Raw genomic sequence first — 26,036 nt, 5'->3', positions numbered from 1 at the left:
GATTTCAAAGGTCTCCTCAGACAGTTCTCATGGATTTCATCCAGCCCTTTCCTGAAGCTTAGAAGCTAAAAAAAAAAAAAAAAAAAAAAAAAAAAAAAAAAAAGGACCATGCTAATTCTCAGTCCTTTCTCAGTCTCTCATTCAGTTCAAGGTCTTGGACTCTATTTTTGACACGAGGATAAGTAAATCTTAAATTCTGCTGCAGACCACTACAGTCCCTGCCATCCAGTTTCTTACTCATTGTATGTGGAGACATACGTCATAAAGTGCCAAAACTTCAATATAGTACCAGATAAATGGCTACCAGCTATCAGAATCTTAACCTTCTTATCACCACTAGTGCAAGAGGGACTGTGTATTTTTTCCAAAACTCTTGGTGCTGGCTTTCACACTTCTTTTGTAACCGCTTTTGAAAAAGTAATTCAGAAACTGCCTTCAGTGTAACAGAGTTAAAAGGGCTTTACAGTCCCCTTGCTCATCAGTAGAAGCCTTTCCATTACTTGTGAAGGTCTCTGAATCAGGCTCATACTGAGGGCAGAATCTTTAGAGACTAGTATATGAAATGCAGAATTCCTGCCAAAATACAAAGGTATGGAGTACTTGCCAAAGTCTTAAAAAAAAGCCCTAGCTGTATGATCCATCTGCTCAGAACTTGCCAGACACGTTCTTCATGCAAACTCGCAAATAAAAAGAACATATTGCACACATAACCCAGCCCCATTTATATCTGGATGGACTACAGCTGTGGCAGAATTCCCTGAGCATCAGCTGCTACTCGCTTAAAGGTAAAAGAAGGTGAAGTGTGAGGGGGCAAGCAGAAGTGCAGCTAAAGCAGGTCAGAAAAAGAAGGGGAAGTATGTCAGGGAATTGCTGTGGCTGATTCACTGCTTTACCCTGTGGCGAGGGGATGAGCCTCAGGGAAGAGGATGAAGACTGAGAAGGGATTTCCTCTCCACTCCTTCCCCAAGCAGGGCCTTCCACCTGCTGTGGCAGATACATGTGCTGAGTATGGTGGGGATGCAGCCCTGCGGCTGCTCAGTTTCATTTACATTTAAGCAGGCAGGAAAACTGTGTTGTGAAAGCAATAAATACGAATAGAGGGTCTGGGGTCCTTCTCCTGGAAGATTTTGAAATATTGAGTGCAATTTCCTGCCGTATAGGAGATTTTAAGATAGCTCCAAAGACTTTATGCAAAATGAAGCAAAACAAAAAAATCCTGTAAAGTTATCTAGCATTTAGCTCTAACTTGCCAGAGGCACATTATGTTTTATTAAAATATCAACAAAGAGCAGCCAAAGTCAACAAAAACAGAGTGGGCTCTTCTGTCTCCCAGCCAAACCATGTGTCCAGCAGGGTACTTCTTTGCTCACCTCCTCTCTGAGCTCAGTTCTTCCAGCCCCCTCCTTTTCCTCAGTCCTTTGCCTGATAGCCACATTTCACACTCGCATGCATTTTCTTGCAATATTTTGGCATGAAACCTTTTTTGCTTTTTTAATATTCAGATCTACTGCCTCTTCCACAGTGATGTCTTCTGCCACAAGTCACTCCTTTTCTTTCCTTCCTCCTGTCTGCACTGTTCTCCTTCTATCACCGTTCTCCTTACGGACTTCTCTTCCCACCACCTACAGGCTCTCGCACAAACCACTCCAATCTTCTATTTTCTTCCATCATCTATTCTGCTTCATATAGGCTCTCCTCTCCCACAAAGCTTCACATCATTTTCCTATACCTCTCATCCATATCTTTTCTTCATATGTCCGCTACTGGACAGGGTAGCAGGGCAAAAAGAAGGCCAGAGTCCTTTTGTTATCTCATCACTGCTGAATAACAGAGGGATTTTCATTTTTTTTTTTTTTTTTTTTTTTTAGGTCTTTTTGCTGAGGGCCTGTCATTTGCTTTTAAGTATGGCAAGGCTCTACAGCACAGTTTTCATATTTTGGACCCAAGTGCTGCTTTTTTCCCTCTCCTCCAGACATTTCTATTCCCTAGCTAGCCCTGAGATGAACTATCTGATGACAAAGCTCCCCAGCCTTCCTCAATTCCTTGCTCACCTCTGATGGTCTTTTTTGCACCAGCTTGATATGCCCAGCATAATAACTACCAAGTTGCAGTGTTGGTTAAAACTTGGGCATGTCTGTACATTTGGTTACCTTGCCAGACTGCAACCTGAATAGCAGGAATCTGAATTCAGAGGCTTATTTCCGACCTATGTCCTACATCCCTACACTCCCCATAATGTACACACACCGCAAACTGTAATAAATCTATCATCCCAGAGCACGACATTTCAGTAGGGCACCAGCTCTTGCCAGTAGCTAATGGTGTTTTATGTACCACTTCAAATTGTCTTCAGTAACTTCGCAGTTCCTCGTAAGAGCTGGCTGCACATGAGATAAGCTGTCAGATGGCAGAGAATATGACACACTGATAAATACTTCCCCTCACCCACGCTCAGGGTGTTTGCCAAAGGTACTCTACATGTGGTCTTAAACATACTGAGTATTTTGTAGGTACAGTTTTTGGAATAACAATTAAAAAAGAATTCTTGACTGAAATACACTAAAATTTAACCTTCTCTGATCTTCAGTTGCTGGGGTTGGGTTGGGTGGGTAAAGCAGGAAGTTATGTGCACACTTTATACTGAGTTTAGCACTTCAAAAAGCACTGCGCATTTGCCACTTCACTGTAACCTCACAACCAATCTGCGTGCAAAGGCCTGGCTTCAGGACAGCAATACATAAATTGTGGGATCCAAATATACCACTTGAGATGCAATGCAATTGTGGAGCAATGGCATTCAGTTAGAACTGAATGCTACTGGGTGATATCTGTAACCCAGATATCTCTCGCCCAGCTCAGTGCCACAAAAACTTCTTCCTGCTATTTTGTTCAGTGGTGTGAGAGATGGCACTTTTGGGGCCAAAAAAAAAAAGGGCAAAGTCCCTTTGCTCTCGATTGTACTGAGATCAATCTGGAGGAGCACTACTGTGGTCTGTGTAAATTGCTTCATATTTGCACCACTGAGATCTGGCCCAAATCTATAGCAGCTCATTTTAAATGTATTCCCTAACTGAAAAACAAGACACTGTCTGAACTGAAGGCATTTGAAAGACTGACTGTGGTTTAAATTTAAATCTGACTCATAGTGGGGTAATATGTTCCACTGCATCTTCCTTCTTATACCTCCAACAGAGGAGAAAGGCCCTTAAAGAAACCAGGTCTGATATTGTCTGGAAGATGGCCACTTCTTCCTGTGCCCCATACAAGTGTTGTGGGTACCCTCAGCATAGAAAGGATCATACTTAACTCAGAATCATAGAATACCCCAAGTTGTAAGGGGCCCATAAGGATCACTGAGTCCAACTCCTAAGCAGCTGGAGAGACCTAAGGTCTGCAGCTCTTGGTGGCTTTCAATTCTACATCTCAAAGCAGTGTTCTCCTGGGCATTAGCCTGGTGCTGCACAAACCTTGGACAATTCATATGGTAAGGACCCCCATTCACCATCCAGTAGCTAACTACAACACATGGCAGCCTAGGACAATGACACCAAAAAACAGCTCTTCGGATGTATTTTCTGTGATGCTTTATGATGCAGTACCAAAACATAGTACTGCTTCTAGAGGAAGCAGTCATTACTTGTCATTGTTTGATCATCTGTACACAATAAAACTATCTCAAAAACAATACTGAACCACTGTTTTTCACCCCACAAGAGTTTTCACTTGTCCAGCTTTGCAGTGCTGCCCATTTATTTTTTGGAATGCTCATTCATAAAGGGCAAGCTTTTTCTAAAGGGAGCAGGTACTTTATTCATAAATACAGAAGCACCTTAATAAAAGAAAAATGTGATGAAGTCTTCAAAGCGGGTAAGAAAACTGATGAACAGAGACATTCTCATGGCAACCGAGCTTTATCTGATCAAATTCCAATAAAGCCTGCATTTGGCATAAATCTTTAAAAACATAGTGAGGGCCACTGGAGGATGCTCAAACTTGTTTATTTAATATTACTCCCTCCCCTAAAAGTATTTTATCCTCTCAGTATTTTCTGAAGGCTTGGTGCACGTTAAGAAGTGCATCACGTGAAGATGCTGCGGTGGAAAGTGAAGTATGGAGCTGCTGCCTCTGAGGTTCTGTTGCTTCCTTCCTTCCCTGCAGCTTCCCACTCTCCAATGTGCTGATGCTCAGCAGAACTAGGGATTAACCTTTGCTTTTAGGCAGAAGAAATAGCAGAAAAGATGGTGCCTTTAAAGAATTAAATTCTATGTGGTTTCACTTAACTAGAGCCAAGAAAAGACAGAAGCTTTTATACCAATCTTATAAAAGAAGCTTAATTCCCATTTCTATGAGGTTTGTTGTTTTTTCCCCCCCCCATCATTAAGACTACTTAATATGCATGCTTCCCATCTGCACAGGAACACACAGATGTGACTGACTAATCCTAAAATACCCAGAAAAGTATTCTGGTTGAAAACAGACATTAAAGAAACTGTTTCTGCTCCTGGGGATTACCGTTTGCTCCCCCCGGCTTCGGGAGAGGAGGAGGATGGCGAGGTGCAGCATGTCTCACTGTGCTGCTGTCAGAGCTTTGCTCAGCACTCAGCTGGAAGTGAACAGAGGACAGCCAGCACTTTGAAAGGGGGCTTAACTTCGGTCCAGGAATTCTGTGAATACACTCCCCCAAGCAGTCTGCAAACATCCCAGCTAGGGAACTGTGAATGTGGGGCCAACGAGCTGCCAGGCTACCCATGGACCCGAGAGGTGGCATATGTCTACCTCACTCTCAGAAGAATTCACCTCCAGAACCTATTGCTCAGAATCCCATTCGCACCATAGGGCACAGCCAGTTTGCCCAGTGGACAAACAAACCAAATAAATGCATTAAGGTCGGTCCTCTGCATCTAACTGTGCTGGGTGGGATGGGGTCTTGCTGGGAGCAAGGGGCCCAGGCTTGCCATGCCAGACAGCCCCAGACTGCCTTCCTGCAGTCAGTGCAAATCAGGGCTCTGCAGGAAAACACAAAGACTTCCTCTGATGTGGTTTGGAAAAAGAAGCCAAGTGCAGCCTGAGGAAAACTTGGTTGAAAGGTGCAGTGCTGCATCTCTTTCTCATTTTAAGGGGTAGATCTCTAAGGTCAGAGGACCACACAAAGAAAGAATCAGGAGAAAAAATATTTATGCCTTGCTTGCTTATTTTTTTCCTATTTATCCTGCACATCTATCTCTAGCTGTTCCTGATGCATGCTTTCAGAGAAGTATTGTCCTTTCTGCACCACTAGTATATACACTGCTACTAAACTGCCATTGGCCAAAATTAGACTGCATTGGGGTACCTACATGTGTGCAAGGGATCCCAGCCTCCCAATGAATTACAAGCTCTGGCTCTCCCAAGGACACTTCTGCCTCTCTCCTCCTGCTTAATGGGAAAAGACAAGACACAGGAACAACTACTCCCTGAAATTAAAGGTATGAGAGGAATTTCAAAAACGCTCATCAAGGAGAGTTCAGCAAAGCAAAACAAGGCAACCTGAAAGTTGGTGAGAGGAAAAAAGAAAGAAAAAGAACAAAAAAAAAAAAAAAAAAAAAAAGGAGGGGGGGACTAATAATTAAATGTTGCTTATGCAAGATGAAAAACCACATTGTTGCTTCTGGGCACAACAGCCCTGGCAAGCCCAGCACTATCTCACAAGACAGGAAACAGCACTTATGAAGGGAGGAGGAGCAGCTGTTACACTTGCCAGATCTTCCAGCAATCTCTAAGAGGCTCTGTCTCCATGCGTGGCTTCTCATGCTTCAGGCAAATATACCTGAGAAAGTTTTCAACCCTTACAAGATGTATTTCTCTCTCCCACTTCCACTGAAATGGGCATCCTCCCCATTCTTTTACCTCCCATGTTTGGTCCTCTGTTAAGTCACTCTTGTCAGTCACTCTTGTCATTACACAATACAGAACTTCTTCCAGCATCATCTTGCACAGCTTCCCTACATTCTGTTCCTCAGACTTCCCTTATTTTACCTTCTAAAACTTATATTCTTTTTTAGGATTCTTCTATAGCACTGTCCTCCAATAAAGCCTCCTCTCCCATTACTTCTTGTGTTTGCTACACCTGTTAAACACTGCATGCAGCTTCAGGCATTGTGATGGAGAGATGTAGGAAGGTTGAGGGACTCCTGGTAAGAAATCCATGCAATTCAGATAAGTCAACACAGAGCTAACATAACACCTGCATGAAGAGTACTGTACATAAGACTGCAAAGGGTACATACGACCAAGAGGCAGAGTAGTGGCACAAAAAAGCACTAAACAGACAGCTCTTACTAATTGATGAGTTCCCTGAAAAAAAAACATTCCAGGGACAGCTTGCCTCTCTACAAGTAAGGCAGCGAGTAACATGCCTAATGAAAACCCAGCACAAACACACTCACCTTGCTGCCCCTGGTTCATCTGACTAGGTATAGAAAAGCCCCATTATCTACAATAGCCTGCACTCATTACTTACCCAGTGTTTCACCAAGTACATCTCCACCCACTCTGCCTTACTCACTGGCTATATATTTATATAAAGAAGCCAAGTATCTGCTGTGGGTGCAGGTGTCAGTTATTTTCATGGGCACAGGCTTGCTGGAGTCAGCCTCTCTCAAGTGAGCTCCAGCTGTTTCTCATCACAATGCAAATTCCCAGCTGTGCAAAGGGCCTTTCTTCCCTACCTCCGCCGAACCCTTTCTGTCCCACATTCCTCAAACATGGAGGTGCAATGAGCAGAGCTCAGGGAATGTCAGCTGTATTTCTTCCAGGTGTGTGATTAACAGCTCTCAGAAAGCCCAGAGATGCCATTATCTCCATTTAGGATGTCTGAACAGTGAGGTCAAGCCAGAATATATGATTGTTTTGACAGGCTGGTGTGACACCATCACAGGGACTCATAGAGTAATTCTTTGTGATGGCTGTCAGACATTGAGCACACCAGTGGCTTTCAGCAAAGATTTCTGTTACTTCTCTTAACAAGTGAAATGCTACTTAGGCACCTTTTCTGCCTGCCAGTTCACGGAATGCACACGGCCAGGCTGCAATCTTGACAGCAAGCACCCGGTGACCACCTGCAGACCTGAACCCCATTCAGCGGGGAATCGCACTTCTGTCCTGTTTAAATCATGTTTAAAATCCCAGAGCATCATTTCCTGCCCTCAGTCTCAGTCTGGCTTATACCGTCACTTCAAGAAGCACAAGCACAGATTCTGCTCTGTCTACTCCCAGCTAGGTTTGTGCTTAAGCAAATCAGGCGGCAAAATATGAACTTTGAAAGTAAGGGTGATGACTAACTCAAATTTGCACCCACAGAATCTGACCCAGGCTCTGTGGGGCTGCACACTCACAGCAGTACTCAGATACAACAAATAAGGGTAGCAAAAACAGAGATAAAGAGGGGTTTGGTATAGTTTACAGGATAGCTTTCTGCCTAGCAGGTTTTCAGCTGAACAAGTGCCGAATTGATGGAACAACCATGAGTTTTACCCAGTAAATAACTGTTGGAAGTCGAATCCCTTTTTGCTTTTGAGCTTCTCAGCAAGATGAACTATGCTTTACACAAAATATGCTCTAGCCAGTATTTCCACAAACAAATGCACAGAATCCTTGCAGTTGAGTTTAATGGATTTAGCATGTGTGCAAGCTGACTCACTATCTAGCTAAAGGAGCCTCTGCTTGAGTTTGTTTACACACAGAGGAAGTTTTGTGGGGTTGTGATGGCTTCTATGAAAGACTGAATTTGCTTCTTTCAGTGACAACGTAATCTGATCAAGTTCATAAATCATTTAATGTTACCACTGAACAGGAAAATGCAATTGGAAAACAAACAAAAGAGAGAGAAGTCTTAATGACACTACAGAGTAAAAAAAAAAATATATCTTTAGATCGTTTTCTTCCCCTCTCCACAAATCCTGAATTTTCCACTGCCTCGCTCGAAGCCCTGGGCCACCATACAGAAGTGAAGCTGAATGCTGGAGTCCCGAGGCACACTTTTCTAGTAAGTGTGTATATTTCAGCTTTGTAAGACTTTGAATGAAGCTGCTTCCAGGAGAGACACAGAAAATAAACTACTTTTGACAGACAGCAGTAACAGCTGGAGCCCTACCTGGTACAGCTCAATTCGCTGCTCCGAGACCCGTGCCTTCGAGTTCTGCAGGCGGAAGACCCTGAACTCAGCCTTCACCAAGTTGGATGCATTTTTCTCCATCGCTGAGACGTCAAATCTAACGATTCTGAAGTAAAGGCTGTAATAGCTTGGTGGGATGGCATCTGCAAGAAGGCAATGCAATTATATATTTCTTAAATGATAAAATACATTTTCTTTCATCTATTTCAATACAAGACAGCCGGAAGGCACTAAGGGAAATATTTGTAGCATGATTCAATTTCCAATGGCCAATTTAGTATCATTAACAATTTAACCCCTAAAAAACCAACCCCACATGTGTTTGATTACAGGAAAAGTAGATTAATAGAGATTAACAATCACTTCCATCTCTACTTCAGGGCATGCATTTAACCCCACTCTTTTGACAAACTGGTGGAAAATCCTGGATGCTTACAAATTGGAAAAAAAATCCCAACAGTTTGTAGCTGGCAATTGCCTTCAGACTTGTAAGGAATTCACAAGAGATATACTAAGAAGACAAGTAACAGGAAATCGTTTGATCTGTATTTCTCTAACATCCATTTTCTCCCAGGGCATGGCATATAAATTAGTCAGCTTCAGGTTTTGTTTTCTACTTAGTTATTAAAGATTTTATTGGAATAAAATATTCATTCTCATTATAACAAGGGCAGGAATAGAAGAGAAAAAAGAAAAGGAAAAAAAAAGCAAGCAGATAGTAGACAAATAGAATTACATGCATATTGACCATTTGCAAACAGTAGAACTCATAAATTTAACCAACCATCCTTAATATGTTGCAGGGAAATTAGGAAAAAATAAAAAAGCAGAAAAACAGAATCAAGTCGTCAGTAATGATATCAAAAGTATCAGTTTAGGTTTCAAAGCAATCCTTTCCTTCTTTGCAGCTGCAAACCCTAACTGAGGTTAAGCAGCAAAGTACTTTTGCACAATTCAGATTACCCTGAAGAGTTCAGTGATCATCTGAGGCTGTTCCACCTAATTTTGGCCAAAAGCACAAACAGAAAACCATGTGCAGAAATCTCTGAACACGCTCTGTATGTGTGACATTCTCCACACCCTGTTGTTTGGCAAGATTTTCCTCAAATTGCAGAGTAGGCATGGTGAGCCAAATTCAGGGATGAGTCAAAATGACTCAAAGGCCCTGATAAAATCTCCATTCAAGCTGAGGGAAAGGTTTCATTTTGAAATGTACAAAGAAACAGAAGAAGAAAACTGTATCGTGGAGTCTGGGGAAGGGAGGAGGGAAGATTTTCAGCAGAGGAAGCAAACTTCACAGGTTTCCTTGGGGTCACGCCAGCACAAAGACTTTGGATAATGATTATAAAACATTAAGTTTTCCCACTAGTCTTACAGCTCAGGATTTGTCATGTAGTATTGTGAGACAACAGCCTGTACATTAAGAGAGGTGAACGACTAAGATTCTATGAGGGGCCCAGGCTGTGTCACAAATTCTGCTGAAGCCTTATGAGGGCCTGTCCCAGCTCTCTGGCCACCCAGGCCATCCATTCAATCAACCACTGCTGGAGTAAAATACTATCTTCTGGAAGTTACGTAATTCTTCACAGATGTATTATACATAGCACAGATTGGAGAAAGCAAGAAGAGGACTTTGAGGGGACACCTCATCTCATGGCTCTTTCCAAATCTCCAAGGAAGTTGTGTAGAAGTGGGGGTCAGTCTCTTTTCTCAGCTGAGAAGTAATAGGGCATGAAGAAACAGACTCAAGTTGTGCCCAGGAAGTTTTAGATTGGATACTGGGAGGAATTTTTTCATGAAAAAAAGTGGTCAAGAACTGGAAAGGGCTGCTCAAGGAAGTAGTAGAGTCCTCAACCACAGAGGTATTTAAGAGATGTGTGGACTAAAAAAAGTGCTTCAGTGGTGGGACTCAGTAGGTCAGGTTGATGGATGGATGGACTTGGTGATCCTGAACTTCTTTTCCAACCTAGACCATTTTATGCTTCTACCTTTACCTCTAATGATTAATGATTAAAGATGCTTGGACTAAATCATTAGTAATGCCTATTCATATTAATGAGATACATTATTAGCTTTAGGACCACCTTTCAAACATTTAATGTTAAGACAGCCTATTATCAGAACCTCTGAGCAATGTAGCAGTCCCCAACTGCACTAGGCAGCAATGCTCTTACACATTTAACATCCTGTTCATGTGAGCTCTTCAAGTGACTATTTATAGGCTCAACTACAGAATAAATACAAAGTATTGGTCAGTCACAAAATAAAGCATGACTAAGTGTATGTATCCTCTTTACAAAATTCTCCTAGATAATTGAACAAAATTAGTTTTAGAATGTTCAGAGGTGAAAAAACCTAAAAATGATCACAGAGATGAGAAAAATCTTAGAGAGAAAGGCAGGCCTCAACTATAGATGCATTATAAGTGACAGTTCTCAAAATGTTTAAAAATCCTCTGAAAGAGTATTTTCCGAAGAGGGCTTTCAAAATGGTCAAATGTGCAAGGGGTATAAATACAACCCTGAAGCCCCAGATATCCCTGTGGTTCTATTTAATTAGGAAAAAAATGATTCTCAAATTTTTCACACTTGCAGTATTCTAAAATAAACCCTAATGCATCATGATCAATATTGTTGTCCACCAGCTACAATCTTATAAAAGAAAAGGGATGGGTTAGTCTTTCAACAGCGTTGTTCTTCTTTATCTTGAAAAATACATAAGTGCCAGTCTCACTCAATGCCAGTCTTCTCCCTCAAGAAGACCTAAATGAAGGTCTTCTGAGTAAAGCTGAATTTTATGTGATGATGATCTTAATTTTGGTAGATTTTGAAAATTCTTAAGAAAGCTACTCAGTTCAGAGGTTACATTCTCATTTAAGAGGGAAATAATCTCCTAAATTTATTTTTTTCTGCTACAGAAAACTCTAAGACTACTACTTGTTTCTCTGCCAAACCCAATCCTACTAGGAATATAATTTGGCATAATAGTATGTATGTATAAGATTGATGCTTCCAGGATGAGTTGTAAGTCGTCCTTCCCCATCATTTATTTGAGGCATCAGCCTACAATTTCTTACCCTGTGGACAAACCAAACGAGCAGACAGCCACTTGCCCTGGCACAGACAAACCCAGTCCATCTTGATTTTATTTCAGATGCAAAAGTCCTATTTAACTGTCTGGTTGATTTATATTTAGCTTCTAACTTATTTTAGAACTTTGTTGGACTTTATCTATAGTCTTTCTTTTCAGTTTTTGTATTTTAGATACCATACATTATAAATGTGTGAATACGCAACCAAAAGAATTTTCCTAAACCACCTCTACATTTGTATTTTTTCTCTCTTTCATTTATAAAGGAAACAGTAACAACTAGAGGAGGAATACTCTTCCAGTGTGCATGCTTTTGCATGTCTGTACGAACAATACACAGTGAATGAGTATTTACCTTCTGCTGGACACCAGCAATGGAGAAGAATGAATTCTTATCTTAAATAAATTTCATCTCTTTCACAAGACAGTGTTATGCCTTGCAACAGACCATAAGAAATTTGATTTATTCTATCATTCACAACAGCATCCATGGGAAATCAATACAAAAAACGCATTATTTGTAGGTAACTAAAATTAAAAATAAATAAATAAATAAGTAAGGCTTTTTACTAGCTGGAGCTCTTTCCCTGTGAAAGAATGGCTGTCTGCACACTTGGGGTTCACATGAAAATTCATCAACATGAGGACTGGGAATTGAGACTAGCAATTCTGCAAGGGAGTGGGAAGAACCCTATGGAGTTTAGAAGAATTTGGATTAGCCTTTTAAGTGGTCTCAGATGCTGCAATTTATGTCTCTGTGACTTCACCTTAACCTGGCAGATATATCTATGTAGTCGCAGTTGGATATCTATGGATTTCACTCTGATTTTTGCCAAATAGCTCCAGTAGACACTATGATGAATCTGAACAACTTTGTGCATTACTGCAGACCAGATTACTTAAGTATTCTTTGAAAGATTATCATTAATGAGTGGAATTAAATCACTGTTTCCTGTAGCTTGGAAAAAAACAATTTTCTTTTGTTTTGGAGAGAGGGGAATAGTAAATACACTGGAAGATTCCATTTTTATCATCTTTCAATTACTCATTAATTCAACCCATACAAAACTGTTTCAGCTCTAATAATCATAATCACATTCATCACAGTAAGGCTGAGATGAGTTATAAAACACAGTTGGAGAAGGTGAAGGCAGCTTCCATCTTCTTTCCTTTAGTCTAACAGCTCCACATGCTTAACACTGAGCATTGCAGGTTTAACTTCTTTATTCTTTTTTTCTTTTTATTCCCTGTTTGAGCTTAAATTTCACCAGCTGCTTTATACAGGACAGTTCAAACTGCTAGCTTGGGAAGCTTTCCAGTATGTGAGTTCTTACTGACTTTGTTCAGTGTTCGTGAGTGATACCAGCCTGCAGCATTGTCCCATTTAATATTATCATAGGATCATAGAATCGTTAAGGTTGGAAAGACTACTAAGATCATCTAGTCCACCCATCAACCTGTGCCTATGACCACACTAGAACATATCCCTTAATGCCACATCTACCTTTTTCTCAAAAACCTCCAGGTATGGTAACTCCACCACCTCCCTGGATGGAGGTTGGAACACCACCAGGAGACTGCATACATCCCCTCACCAACCATCCAAAAGAGCAAGTAGATTCCAAGGCACTCCTCCTGGAGGAAGGTGAGATGGGTTTGAACTTCCTTAAGCCAAAAGTGGGAACTGCAGGAGGCTGAACCCCAAGATGTTCTCCTAGAGATACTCCCAGAGTCAGGGACCTCCTGCACAACAGGACAACACTTTTGTCTTCAACAGTTGTGTCATACCAACTAGGGCTTTTCTCACAAGTACTACATGTATTGACATTTCAAGAGAAAGAAAAACCACTCTGACACAACAGAGAGTTGTGCTCATTTTCTGGAAAGGAAAAACTCCTACATCCAATTGTATCCAAACAAGGGCTTTTTTTCTCCTCTGAATTTTCATTTCTGCTATTGAAACAAACAAACAACAAAAATAGTGAATTATTTGCATAGCCCAAGATAGACAATGTAAGTAACTTTATATTCTCTTTGGAGGAGGCCAAACAGGCCGACATCACACATACACTCAAACTGGAAAGGCTGAGAGCTTCAATCCAATCCTTCCATCAAGGGCTTGCAGTAAATGCTCCAAAGATTTATTTTTATTCCCTTTTGTGTTTATTAAACTTTGGAGGGTTTCTTTTCCTTTTTTTCTTTTCTTTCTGGTGCTCTGCCCACTCCTTATTACAGCAGTTACAAAAAAATGGAGTGCCCTTTTTTTCTCGCCTTCTTTTTTCCCTCCTCTTCTCTCTAACTGCAGAACATGAATGGCCATGTAGTAGCTTTGAAGCAGCACATGCAAATATTTACAAGATTAGCTTGATTGTTATTAAACGCAGTTGTTATGCTTTCCTCTCTCTGGCAGGCTTCCCTAAGCTCTCTGACTATTAGGACCATTTAGGCTGTTCAGATTTCAGCTCACTGATAGCAAATCCTTAATTTTTTATTTTATTTTATTTTATTTTTTTCAACAAACAGCAAAACTGTTGACAATGTAGTGAATAAGGCTTTTGCCTTGCCTCTGGAGCAGCCTTCCTGCCAGCACAGGGTAGGCACCCATCTGCAGTGCAACACAAGGCACAATGTCTGTGCACTCTTACTCCACTTGTTTTGGCTGAAGAATCCACACCAATAACTGGTGGCAAGGCATTTACCACTTGATGAACCTTAGATATGTAATTTATCTGAGGGAAAGTAGTACGGATGATTCATGATGTCACATTAGCTAATACTTTCAGTCTTAGTGCACTTGGTTAGCCAACACTTAACGAGAGAGATGGACAGGAGTCAACAAAGGCAGAGATAACTTCATCAGGAAGACAGAATGAGAACAGTTTGGGGATCCAATTGCTGTATGGCTCTTTTAAAGGTCAGATCAAGAAGGATTGAAATCTAATGGCTCCTTCCTCTTTTACCACCACTACTGACTGCTGGGCCTGTCACCCCAGTGAAATAGGGAAGCCTTAGCATGTCTTCACTAAGATAGCACATCTTACAGTCCTGAGATAATTCCTCTTGGAATAAAAACAAAGAAATCAAACCTTACTCTCAAAGGTCTTCCCGCTATAGCTATTTAAGCAGGAGATTCTTCCACCAGTTATGCTAACAGAGGCCAACTTTGAAGGCTGTTTTAGTAAATTCCTACTATATAGACCAACTATATGCATTAGTATATATTAGCTGATCTTTTCTTCTTTGTAATGAACTCCCAATGAGCTCCTGCCATTCAACAGGGAATGCATACACTTAATTATTACTCCATAAACTGGCTACGAGGGCTCAATAAATATCACTAGCAGACTCCAAGGTGCTCAGAGCTAAGATGCCTGGCAGTGCTTACATAGCACAAATGCATGGTTCATTTTTCTGCTTACACAGTCTGTCAAGCTTCACATGTCTACAAAATATACATCAGTGGAAGTCTACATGGGAACAGAATCACAGAATTGCAAGGTTGGAAATGACCTGCAAGATCATCTAGTCCAACCACCCTCCCATTCCTATTAGTACCACAAGCTACTAAACCATATCTCGTAGCTCCAACTACTTATATAACTTATATCCCCGTTGAACCACTTGATATTCCTCTTTTAAAATACACCAAGATCTATGAGAACATATGAAAAGTAATCAACTGCAAGACGTTCTCCTGATTGAAAAGTTAGGTACAATGAGGAAGAGATAGAAAATTTCTGAAAATACAATTATGATATGTATTCCTTAAAATCTGATAAGGAGCTTCTGGTTTTGCTGCTACTTTCTCATCATTCCACCAAGTCTGAAGCAAATAAAGACTAGTCAAAACTATGAGCTCAATAGCTCACTAACCTGGTTGCCTAGTTTCCAGATACTCAAATATTTAATTCTTCCAGGGTACTACTATTGCTCTGGGATTTGATAGACTTTGACACTTCTATATAATTCTTTTTTATGCTCTTTGTTTCTGTAACTGTGAAAAAGTCCTCCAGTGGTCTTCGGATCAAAATGCAGTTGGCAGGAGAATGTAGTTAGCCTCTGGAAAATGACAATTAGGGATTAGGTTGAGCTCACAAAGACAAGCTGTAAAATAAAACTCTAACCATTGGAGGTATCCTAGCAAACTTGCACTGGATTCTTGGCAAAAAGGGGCTTTGTGGGTCACTTTGAAGACAGAAAGAGAATGGCATCTTGCTACATGCTTCGTAATTTGTGTCAGTTCATCTCTAGTAATATGCTGGAGTTGGATACGAGTCCTACAGCAGGCATCAAACCCTGCCAAGAAAAGCAGCTATTGTCATTTTAAGACTGTAACAATATAAAATGTTTTAGAATTTCGTATTATTATTTTTTTTCTAATTCTTCTTCGTAGGCTGGGCTGGGCCAAATCATATTACAAGTTAATCCTTAACAGTATTTACATGCTGCAACTGAAACTGACTTTGGATGTTCCTTAGTTTGGTCTGAGACCACTGTAAAAAGGACCACAACTTTCACGTATCACTGAACTGGCCAACTTAACTGAATCTAAACAGCCAGAAATCCCTCATTTCAATCTTTTTTTTTTTTTTTTCCCCTCACCCAGTAGGAATTACTCTGTCACCCTTTTACAGTTACTCCAATAAAGCTACTAGTTTACATACTGTATCTGAAACATAATTTAGCCTGAAAAAAATCCACACTGTTTGTACCTACTAAGGGTAGATAAAATAAGTATTTTGAAAAATCAATCACGGCTTCTTTTTTTCATCTCTTCTCCATCCTACTCGTACCATATGAAGAAAAACCACTGGGCCAGCACAATACATATTTGTCCATCTCCTTTCTGGTGCAACACCAAGAACCAAGAAATCTAGGGTACAGTAGACTCCTCTAATTGGCCTTTCCTGCGAAAAGTTCACAGCTATTTATTCTTTTATTCAGAGGAATTAAAATTAATATCGAAGAGAAAAACTGCACTGTCCTTTATCTGAAAAGCTGACCTAAACCCTCACACAGAGCCCATGACAATGATAGAGATATTGCCTACATCAGATTTATGTCCTCAAATGTGTGTTAAGATGCATCAGCACAGAGATTTCAAAAACATTTGTTATTGCTCCTTTACAGCCACAGGCACTTACAAGCCGTGGTTGTTTGCAAACTCTCCTGTCCCCAAACCATGTTCTGTTGAATAAGACTACATTCCTGCTTTTTTTTGATCTGCAGCTTTTAGGAAAGTGAGAACTGCCTTGACGATTGTTTCTTCTATAAAACAAAATTCTTAAGTATTAACTTGTCGCACAGTCAGACTGAGTATTAAGCCATAACCTCTGAAGCTGGAGAAAGATCAAAAGCCAGTTCAAGCTGCAAACTCATAGCTAAAATGAAAGGGGAAACTGTCCAGCCTCTTTTAGGAAAGCAAAAAAGCAAAAAAAAAAACAAAAAACAAATGATGCTACTTCTAGCAGATGGGCATGGAGACTCTCCCAGACTATGCCCCCCTGCTCTCAGGATAAAACAGCATAAGTAGCACAGACCTGCACCCCAGCCCTATCTCCCTAGAAAAACAGCAATTTGCCTATTTTCAAAAGCTGAATTAACGATAAATGTGAGCTAGCACCTTGCATGGACTACCTTCAAAGCCCCTGGTTGCATCCTGGTCAGCATATGTTTTCTGCCATTAAGAATGCTTGAAAATGAATCTCCTGAAGAAAAATTTTGTAACATGAACTCACCCGATTCTCCTCTCTGCTTGACTTTAAGTCTTTCCAGGCTGTTGGCTTGCTTTCTCTCTCCCATGCCGAAACACAGGGGCTGGGTAATGTGAAAACACTAACGCATCACAAGAGAGCTATATTCAGGTCTTAATTTTGAGCCATTGTGCAATGTTTCACTGAGGTAACCTAATTACTTGAGAATATTCTGGAGAGTGGCAAATGCCAGTTTTTCTATTCTGGACCATCTTTCAGCATAAACAAATCTCCACACATTTTAGAAAGCCCAAAAGGTCTGACCCCAGTTCTCGCCTCCACTAAGTCCTATTTACACATGTCCTGTCACACAGAGGAGCCAAAAAGAAAAGCAAATACAAACCATACTGCTATCTATGTTGCTCAACAAAGAAATCTTGATCTTGTGGCAGATTAAAAGACATGGAGAGAAGAAACAGCCCTCTTTCTCCAACTTAACCCCCACTATAATCTCACTGTTGCTTATGCAACATTACATTGTTAAAAGGAACAGAGAAAAACAAATCCTGGAGTGTGTTCTTTACTCTGGGTCTCAGACATGGGCAGCAAGCCCATGGTCATTCATTCCCAACGGGAGCCAACAGATCCTTTTCTGCTGGGAAGATGCCCAACAACCTAGCAGAAAAGCAGCAGCACCTATCAACAGGCATTAGCACAAGTTACAATGGTACCAAAGTCTCTCTGAAATCCGAATGATGTTTTGGTCCTATTAAATTTACTGACAAAACATTCCCACTGCTTTCAAAAGAGCCAGGAATTTACCCCCACACTTGTATGGACTGAGAGGATTTTAAGCACAAGTAAACCATCTCCAGCTTCTCTGCCTCCTGTTCTCTGTGTATTTAGGTTGCCAACAAAAGGTCCTTCAGCTTTCAGCAGTTATTTTGTGAACATTCAAGGAAGAAGAACTCCTTTCAAATCCCCATCAGGATCCTTTGACTGAGATCCCAGGTTATCATGTATCACCACCGAAATCAAATATGTAAATAGATTTGTGTTGTGTTTGGAAAATTCTCAGGTATGTACTTTGCTATTCTGCTTACACTGGAATGCAAGAAAAATACTCCTAGTGTCTTTCATCTCTCTCCATAAAGGGCTGCTCCTCTTTCAGCTAGGAATCATAAGCAAGAATTGCAAGAACAATCTCCTATCTCTGACAAGAAAAAAAAAAAAAAAAAAAAAAGGGATAAAAAGTACAAAAAAACTTGTCAGAGAATAGGAACCAATCTTCCACAATGGCAAAACAAAACAAAACAAAACAATCAGACATGCTTAGCTGCTTGTGACTGCTATGACTATGGTGAACCATACCTGATCAAATTAACCTTTGGCCATTGACAAGACAGAGCAATAGCTTTCCTCATTACGAAGATTTTTTTCTCTCCCATTTCCCAACCTTTTTCTCAGTGCACACTACTGAAGTGGTACCTTTGGAAGTAATCTGTAAACAGAGATCTCTCTATCAGAATCACAGTATCACTAAGGTTGGAAAAGAAGGTTGGAAAAGACCTCTAGCATCATCTAGTCAAACCATCTACCCACTTCCATTACTGCCTACAAACCACATCCCTCAGTGCCACATCACCATGTTTCCTGAACATCTCCAGGGACTCCACCATCTTCCTGCACAGCTTGTGCCAGTGCCTCACCACACTTGTTATGAACAGAAGATTTCCTAATGTCCAAACTGAACTTCCCCTGGTGCAACTTGAGGCCATTCAGTGGGCTGATGTGCCAGATACAATCACAAGCCCAACTGCATTCCTCATGTATTATGCTCCTTTATACAGGATGCTGCCTGCAGCAGCTACAAACACCCAAGGAGGCTTCATGCTCCCTAAACCCCAGTAACCTTGACTCATTTTCATCTAAGAAAATATTTTCCATCCTCCTCTCAACAGCAGATTAGGTATAAGGTTAGATGTATGGGTGTGTGTTTGAGAAAAGGACTATATGTAAGTTTTTTTGTTGTTGTTGGTTTTGTTTTTTTTTTTTTCCCTCTAAATCCTTCCTCTCCTTGGCACCATTCTCATGAATTTCATTTGCACTGACAGCCCAGCCAGGAGGATTAAAACTGGCTTCCCAGTGTTATCTCAGTGCCAACTTACTAATGAGCTACATTTAAAAAAAAATACATTGTGCAGACATAGTTTTATTGAATCCATCAAAATCCATCAAAAAATTGAAGAGGCAAACCAGGTAAAGAAAGCAGGGCTCCTCCAGCCGCATCGCAGGCAGGGAGGGCAGGAGATGATGCTGCTCACAGGTGGGACCTGGTAGCCCACCCAGCAGGCAGCAGTGTTGCGAGGGATGGGATTAAACCTGACCTTCAGGCAGGAGCACAGGCAGTGAGAAATCAGGTTAGCATGTTTTTAAGGCTTGCCCCTCCAAGGAGAGGGACTCTATACTTATTTTAATATGAGCTGTGGTTAGCCATCATATGTCTCTGTCTGTAAAATTAGGCCATTTATCAGATTGGTGCAGCTTGCAAATCCTACAGCAGACATGCTCATTGCAGGCTCTGACTTGTGCCTTTAGTGCTGGATGACTTGAGCTGCACTTTAAGTCTGTGAGTACACATCAGCATTTTAATTTTCTTTAAGGGCTCCTAATCATAAGTATTGTTATGAAATCCAAGAGGATAGCTGGAAATCCCTTGGATATATCCTCAGGATTATACACTGTCACGGCAAAACAATACAAAAGCCTTCACAAAAAAATGTACAACTGCAGAACAAAGCTATGCTGGAAGGTAAAAAAAAAAAACAAAAAAAACAACACAACAAAACTGGGAAACATTTTGAATTATTTAAGGAACTACTAAGAAAACTTTCCCCAAATCCAATTTTCTCCAGCAGTGTCACAACAACCACAAAGCCGTCATACATGACAAACTCAGTAGTGTTGAAATCAAGGAAATGGCAGTGAAAAGACATTCTTGGGCTATTTCACAATTCAATTTAAGCTGTTTGTACTGCTGTGTTTAAGTATCTCTCTACCTTAGCACAGATTAATCCAAATTTCATTTATCTTGTTTTCTAGGCAAATGTTTTATTTTGCCTCTATTCATTTGGGGCACAGTTCAACCAACTGGAAATGAACGTCTCTGAGATGAGCCATTAAATAAGTTTGAATATTCCACAGGAGAGCAGTGTAAGAAGCCTATCACTCTGGTGCAGATAAAGAGCACAGGCACTTGCTTTACGCTGCTAAAGTCATCTTCTGAGCTCTCCTGAGCAGCCATGTGCTTAAAAACCTTCCTGTCTCAGAGTGCCTAGCAGTAAGGAAGAACAGCAGGAATCCAGGCCTCACTATGTTGCTCAGCGTGAAACCTCACATGATTTTCATTACTGCTTTCCCATCTCACTCAAGCCTTGTGTTTTTGGGAGATCTCCATGCAGGAGGGATACAGGTGCTACTTTTCATGCCCATGCTGTCAATGGCCTTCTGATTCAAACTCCCAGAGTGAGATGATGAGTGCCAACTTTCTGAGAGCATGCAGAGATTTACCTACCAAGCTGAGCCTGTCCCATCCATCTCAAAATGGCTAATGGACAGCCACCTGTTACTAGTGCTCTCCAGACCTCTCCAGCCTGGTTTAAATTTCAGCCTAAATAGAGCCATTCAGGCTCCCCCAAATCTTTCACTATAAACGGGAAAAGAGTATGGTTCTAACTGACAGAAGCTGGTAACTGAAGATCCCTTGCACAACAGAAAGTTAAATGCAGTATTCTACAGAACCCAGCAGGGCAGTGGTTTTTGCTCCAGCATGGGTGACCTTACTGAGGAAGAGATTACCATAAGCAATGTCTTACTGTCATGTAGAACCTGAAAGCAGTGATATCCTACTATCATACGTCTGGAGCACAAAGTCCTGTCTACGGCTTACTTATGGCTGCAGACCAATATATAAAGCAATGTGACTTCAAACTGCTGTCTCCCGAACTGTCCTCTTCCTCTGTCTCTCTTATGCAGCTCCCATGATCACATCTGTTAAGTGTACATCTATTATTCACTGCAGTTTGTGGTAGCTCTTTTACTTTTTTTGCTGCCTCATCTCACTTGGAGCTTTCCCATCACTTCATTCCTTCAAACCACTGTGCATTTTCCTTCTTCAATTAGTCCCTTAAAACTTTCCTTCCTCTTTAAGCTTGTGATTATTCTTTCATTAGAGCATTTTGTGGTGCCCTCTAAGGAGAACAAAATTAAATTTAAAAACAAAACAAACAAGCAAACAAACAAAAAAACACCCCAGCACAATTACGCTGTCATGTTCTGTTCAACACAGTAATGTACAGTTTGTAAGGAACTGAGCCAACATGCAGATCAATAATGAGTTCACCAAGCTCTTCCCTCTATTGTAAGGGAAAGAAAGTAAAACTGACTATAGAATCACAGAATATAAAATAAATGAAATGAAGTAGGGTTCTGCAAATGAAAGCTCCCTGTGAAAAGAGTTTCCAGGTCTATGGTTTTAATTACTACACAAATGAATGGAAAAAGAGATTAAGGAATTCACACAATTGTAACACATCATATTTGGAATTGCGGCATTTTTTTCAGTTACAATAGCATAGAGGCATAATCAAATAAAGTCCAACTGAACTGGATCCAGCTTCTCACTGATGTTTCAGTTTATTAAGACAAAAATCTGAAATCATACTTCAGAGCATTCGGATGGGAGTGAAATATGAGGTATCTGGCTGATTTTGCACATCTTCCTCATTTCTTCTCAGAAGTTTAGAATTTAAAAATGTTCATGAGTTCCAGTCGTTCAGCTCTGCTCATTACCAGCCCTGTTTGTAAACAAGATTTCTAGCACTGACTGAGCCACAGTCCATGGTCTCTTCTGAAGAAGCCTTGTGAGTATGTAAAGCCAACTGCTTGCAAATAGAAAGCATGCACAGGAGCAAAAGTGTTACAACTGCTCGTTTATTGTAAGGATTGGCTCATGTTTGCAAGCACAATATCCTCAGCAAATCCTATGGATTTTCATCCACGACTAGAGTAGGCCTGTCATTTTTTCCTTTTCTTTCCTCAGTTTTTCTCTTACTACCATGCATACTGATTTCAGCCCAAATAAACTGCCCACAAGCAACTGCTCTTTACACTGCCTTCACATAAGTCAATTACCCAGGAAGAATGTAGCATGCTGCACCAGCTCATTCAAGCTTTTTTTCCTCAAGCCTAAAATCTCCCCAGCTCCCCTCTCCTCCACAGGCCTGCTCTTCATCTCCAGCCAGACTGAAATCTGGTAAATATTACTCTTACAAGGTAACAGGTCTGGAATGTGAAGCATCCGAAGCTCAGCAGAGTCTCTTCTTGGCACCTCAATACATGCACTCTGTTGCCAGCTGCCAAACAGAATTCAACTGGCCTTATTTGATTCAAACGAAGATATTAAATCCTGGGACTGTGGAAACATTATTTACCAATCAAGACTATAGTTAAAAGAAATGCCTTTGTAAAGGAAGAGCCAAGTGCTAGTTACCTTTCTAGCACCCCTGAAAAGTGTATTGTCTTGAAAAAAAGCTTTCAACTCAGAATACATGCTTAATATTTTGTATCATCCTTCATAAATATAAGACAAGAATAGGAAGATAGGGGGTGGTTTGTTCTGCTTTTTCCTCTCATAGAGGCTTTCCCCTTGGCAGTATCGCCTGCACAACAGCAAGGACCAATGCGTGAAATCCTGACATTTCATCACAAGCTTCACAGAATGGTACTGTAAGCCAGCTGAAGGCCTTTCCTGAAGGAAAGATCTGGCATATATTTGACCACTGCCCTTCTTACGCAAAACTATTCCCAGCATTCAATTAATTAGAAAAGCCAGACCAAGCATCTGCTTAACAGTATCCTCCAAAGCAAAGACAGAGGACGCATCTACCTGGCCTCGTTCTCATGCACAAAAGATACTTCTGATGCTAAGGAATAAAAACAGACTTACAAAGCAACAAGTAAGCTCAAATCCTCCTTATAACTAATTATAACTAATTACTGAATATCATTAAACAATATGGCTTGGGAAGGAAAATTTGAATTATTTCTCGCTACTAATTTAGACCTAAATCTATATGGAGTAAGAAGCTTGATTTTGAAAAATGTTAACTTCAAAGGTCTTAATTCAAGACTACAAGGCCCTGTGATGGTGGAAGATCTCTTTGGAATTTCATATTAATTGTTATTAATTTAACTACATGGATTAGGTTCTTGACATCCAACATGAGGTAGGAAGAGTGGATTCTCAGCTCAAAACTTTACTCTCCCATGTGAACAAATGGTTGGCACAGCTACCTACCAGTATATAGACCCTGAACTGTACAGCTGGCTATATTATAAAAATTTTCATAAACTGAGATGTGTCAACTTGTTGAAGATCAGAACAGGAGAAACTATATAATACAGCATGTGCAGTTCAAAATACACATAAGAAATAAGCCCAACTTTTTACTTCTTCCAGAAAAGTTAGTGACCTCAGGATTTTCTTAGTGTCACTGTAACTAAAGGTAAATTGATCTTCCTCACACTACAAATTATGAAACTGCCTAACTAAAAAGCTTGCCCAACTGAAACTCTAACGTAGCTCAATTAGAGGTGCCTGGGAAAGAAGCAAAGACTACTGAGATATCTCCACAATAAGCTCTAAGTAAAGGTATCCAACATCTGCTCTTAGAGAAGGTGCTAATACCATAACTCATCTTACTCAATAATAAGAACTTTACCTCAATTATAACTTTACTGATCTCCAGTTAGTCTATAAAGTGCTCATATATTTCAAGTCACTCTAAGGATTCCAAAATATTATGAGTTTTCAACCTAATCTTCAGAAGCATGAAAGCCCATTCTAAGATACAGCCAGCACCGATTAGGCATTTCCACAGTGTCTGCACTCTTGTAGGCATTCAAGGATGTAAGATATGTTCTCTTCCAGATAAGCCTCAGAAAAAAGCTAACAAAATGCCACTGAGCTGGTACCAAGTACTTGAACTCAGTAATAGACATACCTAGAACACAGAGGATCTCTAACCAATGGCTCCAATTCAGCACCTCTCTATTCTGATATCAGATCCGGAACTGTGCATCTCCTGATCATGGGGCAGTGCAGTGGGAAGAAGCAAAATCTTTTTGAATCCAAAAAGACACCAATATTCAGCACAGATGGTTACGCAAGAGCATCTGATTGAAGGCATGATCTTATCATTATTTCTCAGACCATGTTGGCTAGAAATTTTCTAAAGACTAATGACTACAAGTGATTTACTCTAACAGACTAGATTTTACACAAAACTACCCTCTTCCTATCTTGTCTAAACTATGATCTAATAGTTTAATGGACTAAACACATAAAAAGTGAGTAAATAAATGCTGTGAGCAATTGAGATCCTCCTCACAATGCTTCAGAATGGTGAGAAGGTTTATTTTCTTTTTCAAGTTTTTGAAAAAATACAGTCTAGAGTTTGAACTTTTCAAATTCTAGTATCTGTTAATGCTAATACAAAACTTGCTATTTTTGTATATGTATATATATAAACATACATGCCTTTTTTTTCCTGTAACGTTTTAAGCTAACAGAGCAAGATGAGCTAGACAGCATGCTAAGTCTTAAAACCACCCTATTTCAAACACTGGTTAACGCAAATCTGGAAAGTTGCCTTGTCTAGCGTAAAATCACATACAGACTGAAAAAAGATCATTTTTTAATTCTTTTTTCAATATAACAGATTTTATACTTCAACATTCTAGTGTCTGGAGCAGAAGATGAGAGCTGGGAGAAAAGGAGGAGAATGTAGAATGTTACAAGTTACTGCAGGAACATACAAGGTAACACAGCTCATGACAGACTCTCAGCCATCACTTTATAGTACAGTCCTTCCTTGTGACAGGTTAACACTTAGGAAATAAATGACAATACCTTAGTAGGCATTCCATTCTTGTCCGTGCTAGTTATTCACAGTTGAGCGTTCACATTCAGAAGACTAGTCTCATTTTATTGCAGCTAAGTGGAAATCTAGATGGATCCAGCTGGGTTTTCCAAAGCATAGGACAAATATCTCTCACCAACACACTAAGAATATTAGTCATTAAGATTGTGGCTACCTCCTTCAGATCATCTATAGAGGACTGTTTTTTAAACACGCATCACCAAGACTGAGTTTCTTATCCCTTATGACTATCACACTGGTAGCTACTACTACACACCAAATAAATGTTCCTTACATCACAGCAATAAACCTCTGCACCAGTCTTAACTGAGTGATGGGGGGACAAACAGGAACCACAGGCCCCACAGGCAGGCTCACAGAATTGCCAAGTCAATTGAATTACACCCATACCTAACAACTGATGACTTTTTGCCTGCTATTCCTAATTGCAATTCTTGCTCAATTAATTTCAACACCTTACCTCTCCCTGAAATTTCACCTATTTTGTTTTACTTGCCCAGTCCGTTCTCTACTGAACAATAACTGTAAAGAAATTGGTTTTGTATTTACAAGCAGCCTACTTTCTGTTTTCTGGAGTATAAAGAAGTGTTGGAGACAGAATTTGCTAGAGAAAGAGGCATATATGCTAACGCTCACACACACATATATAGCACACAAAGAAACCAAAAATATAGAAGAAGTATATATTTCAGACCAACCAGATTATTTCCAACTAAATATTAGAAAAAGATGTTATGACCATTTGTGATTCAGAAAGATCCAAAACTAACGCAGACTCCAGACAGAGATCACATTCAGTGAAAGAGCCCCATAAATCACATCATGCAACACCATGACTGTGATAATGAACATGGATAGCAATTACAGACTCAAGGTCTGCACTTCTTAAAGATCAAAACAGACTCAGAATGCATCAGTAGCTTCTCAGAATAGCCTAAAGAATAATTTTCAAACACATTTGTTCAAAGAAGCATGAAAACTATGGTAGCACTTCACAGGAGGTTGTAAATTTTCTGCTCTATATGCATTATTAGTCACATTTCCTACTGGTAGGGTTCTGCAGGTATTCAGCTGACCTATGGAGGCAGGGCTTCAGAA

At 40.3% G+C, this 26,036-nt stretch overlaps 1 protein-coding gene across 1 annotated transcript in view; it reads right to left on the bottom strand.

Annotated features, from left to right (window-relative positions):
* Positions 1–26,036, bottom strand: part of TGFB2 (transforming growth factor beta 2) — a 62,564-nt gene that overhangs the window by 14,880 nt on the left and 21,648 nt on the right. Inside the window, exon 2 of the mRNA XM_048937018.1 lies at positions 8,132–8,295. Coding sequence (XP_048792975.1) covers positions 8,132–8,295 — 164 coding nt within the window. The remainder of the gene's footprint in view (positions 1–8,131; positions 8,296–26,036) is intronic.

Source organism: Lagopus muta, chromosome 2, assembly GCF_023343835.1.
Source record: "Lagopus muta isolate bLagMut1 chromosome 2, bLagMut1 primary, whole genome shotgun sequence".
NCBI lineage: Eukaryota > Metazoa > Chordata > Aves > Galliformes > Phasianidae > Lagopus > Lagopus muta.
The sequence above is the reverse complement of the archived record's forward strand: the minus strand, read 5'-3'. Positions and strand labels throughout refer to the sequence as shown.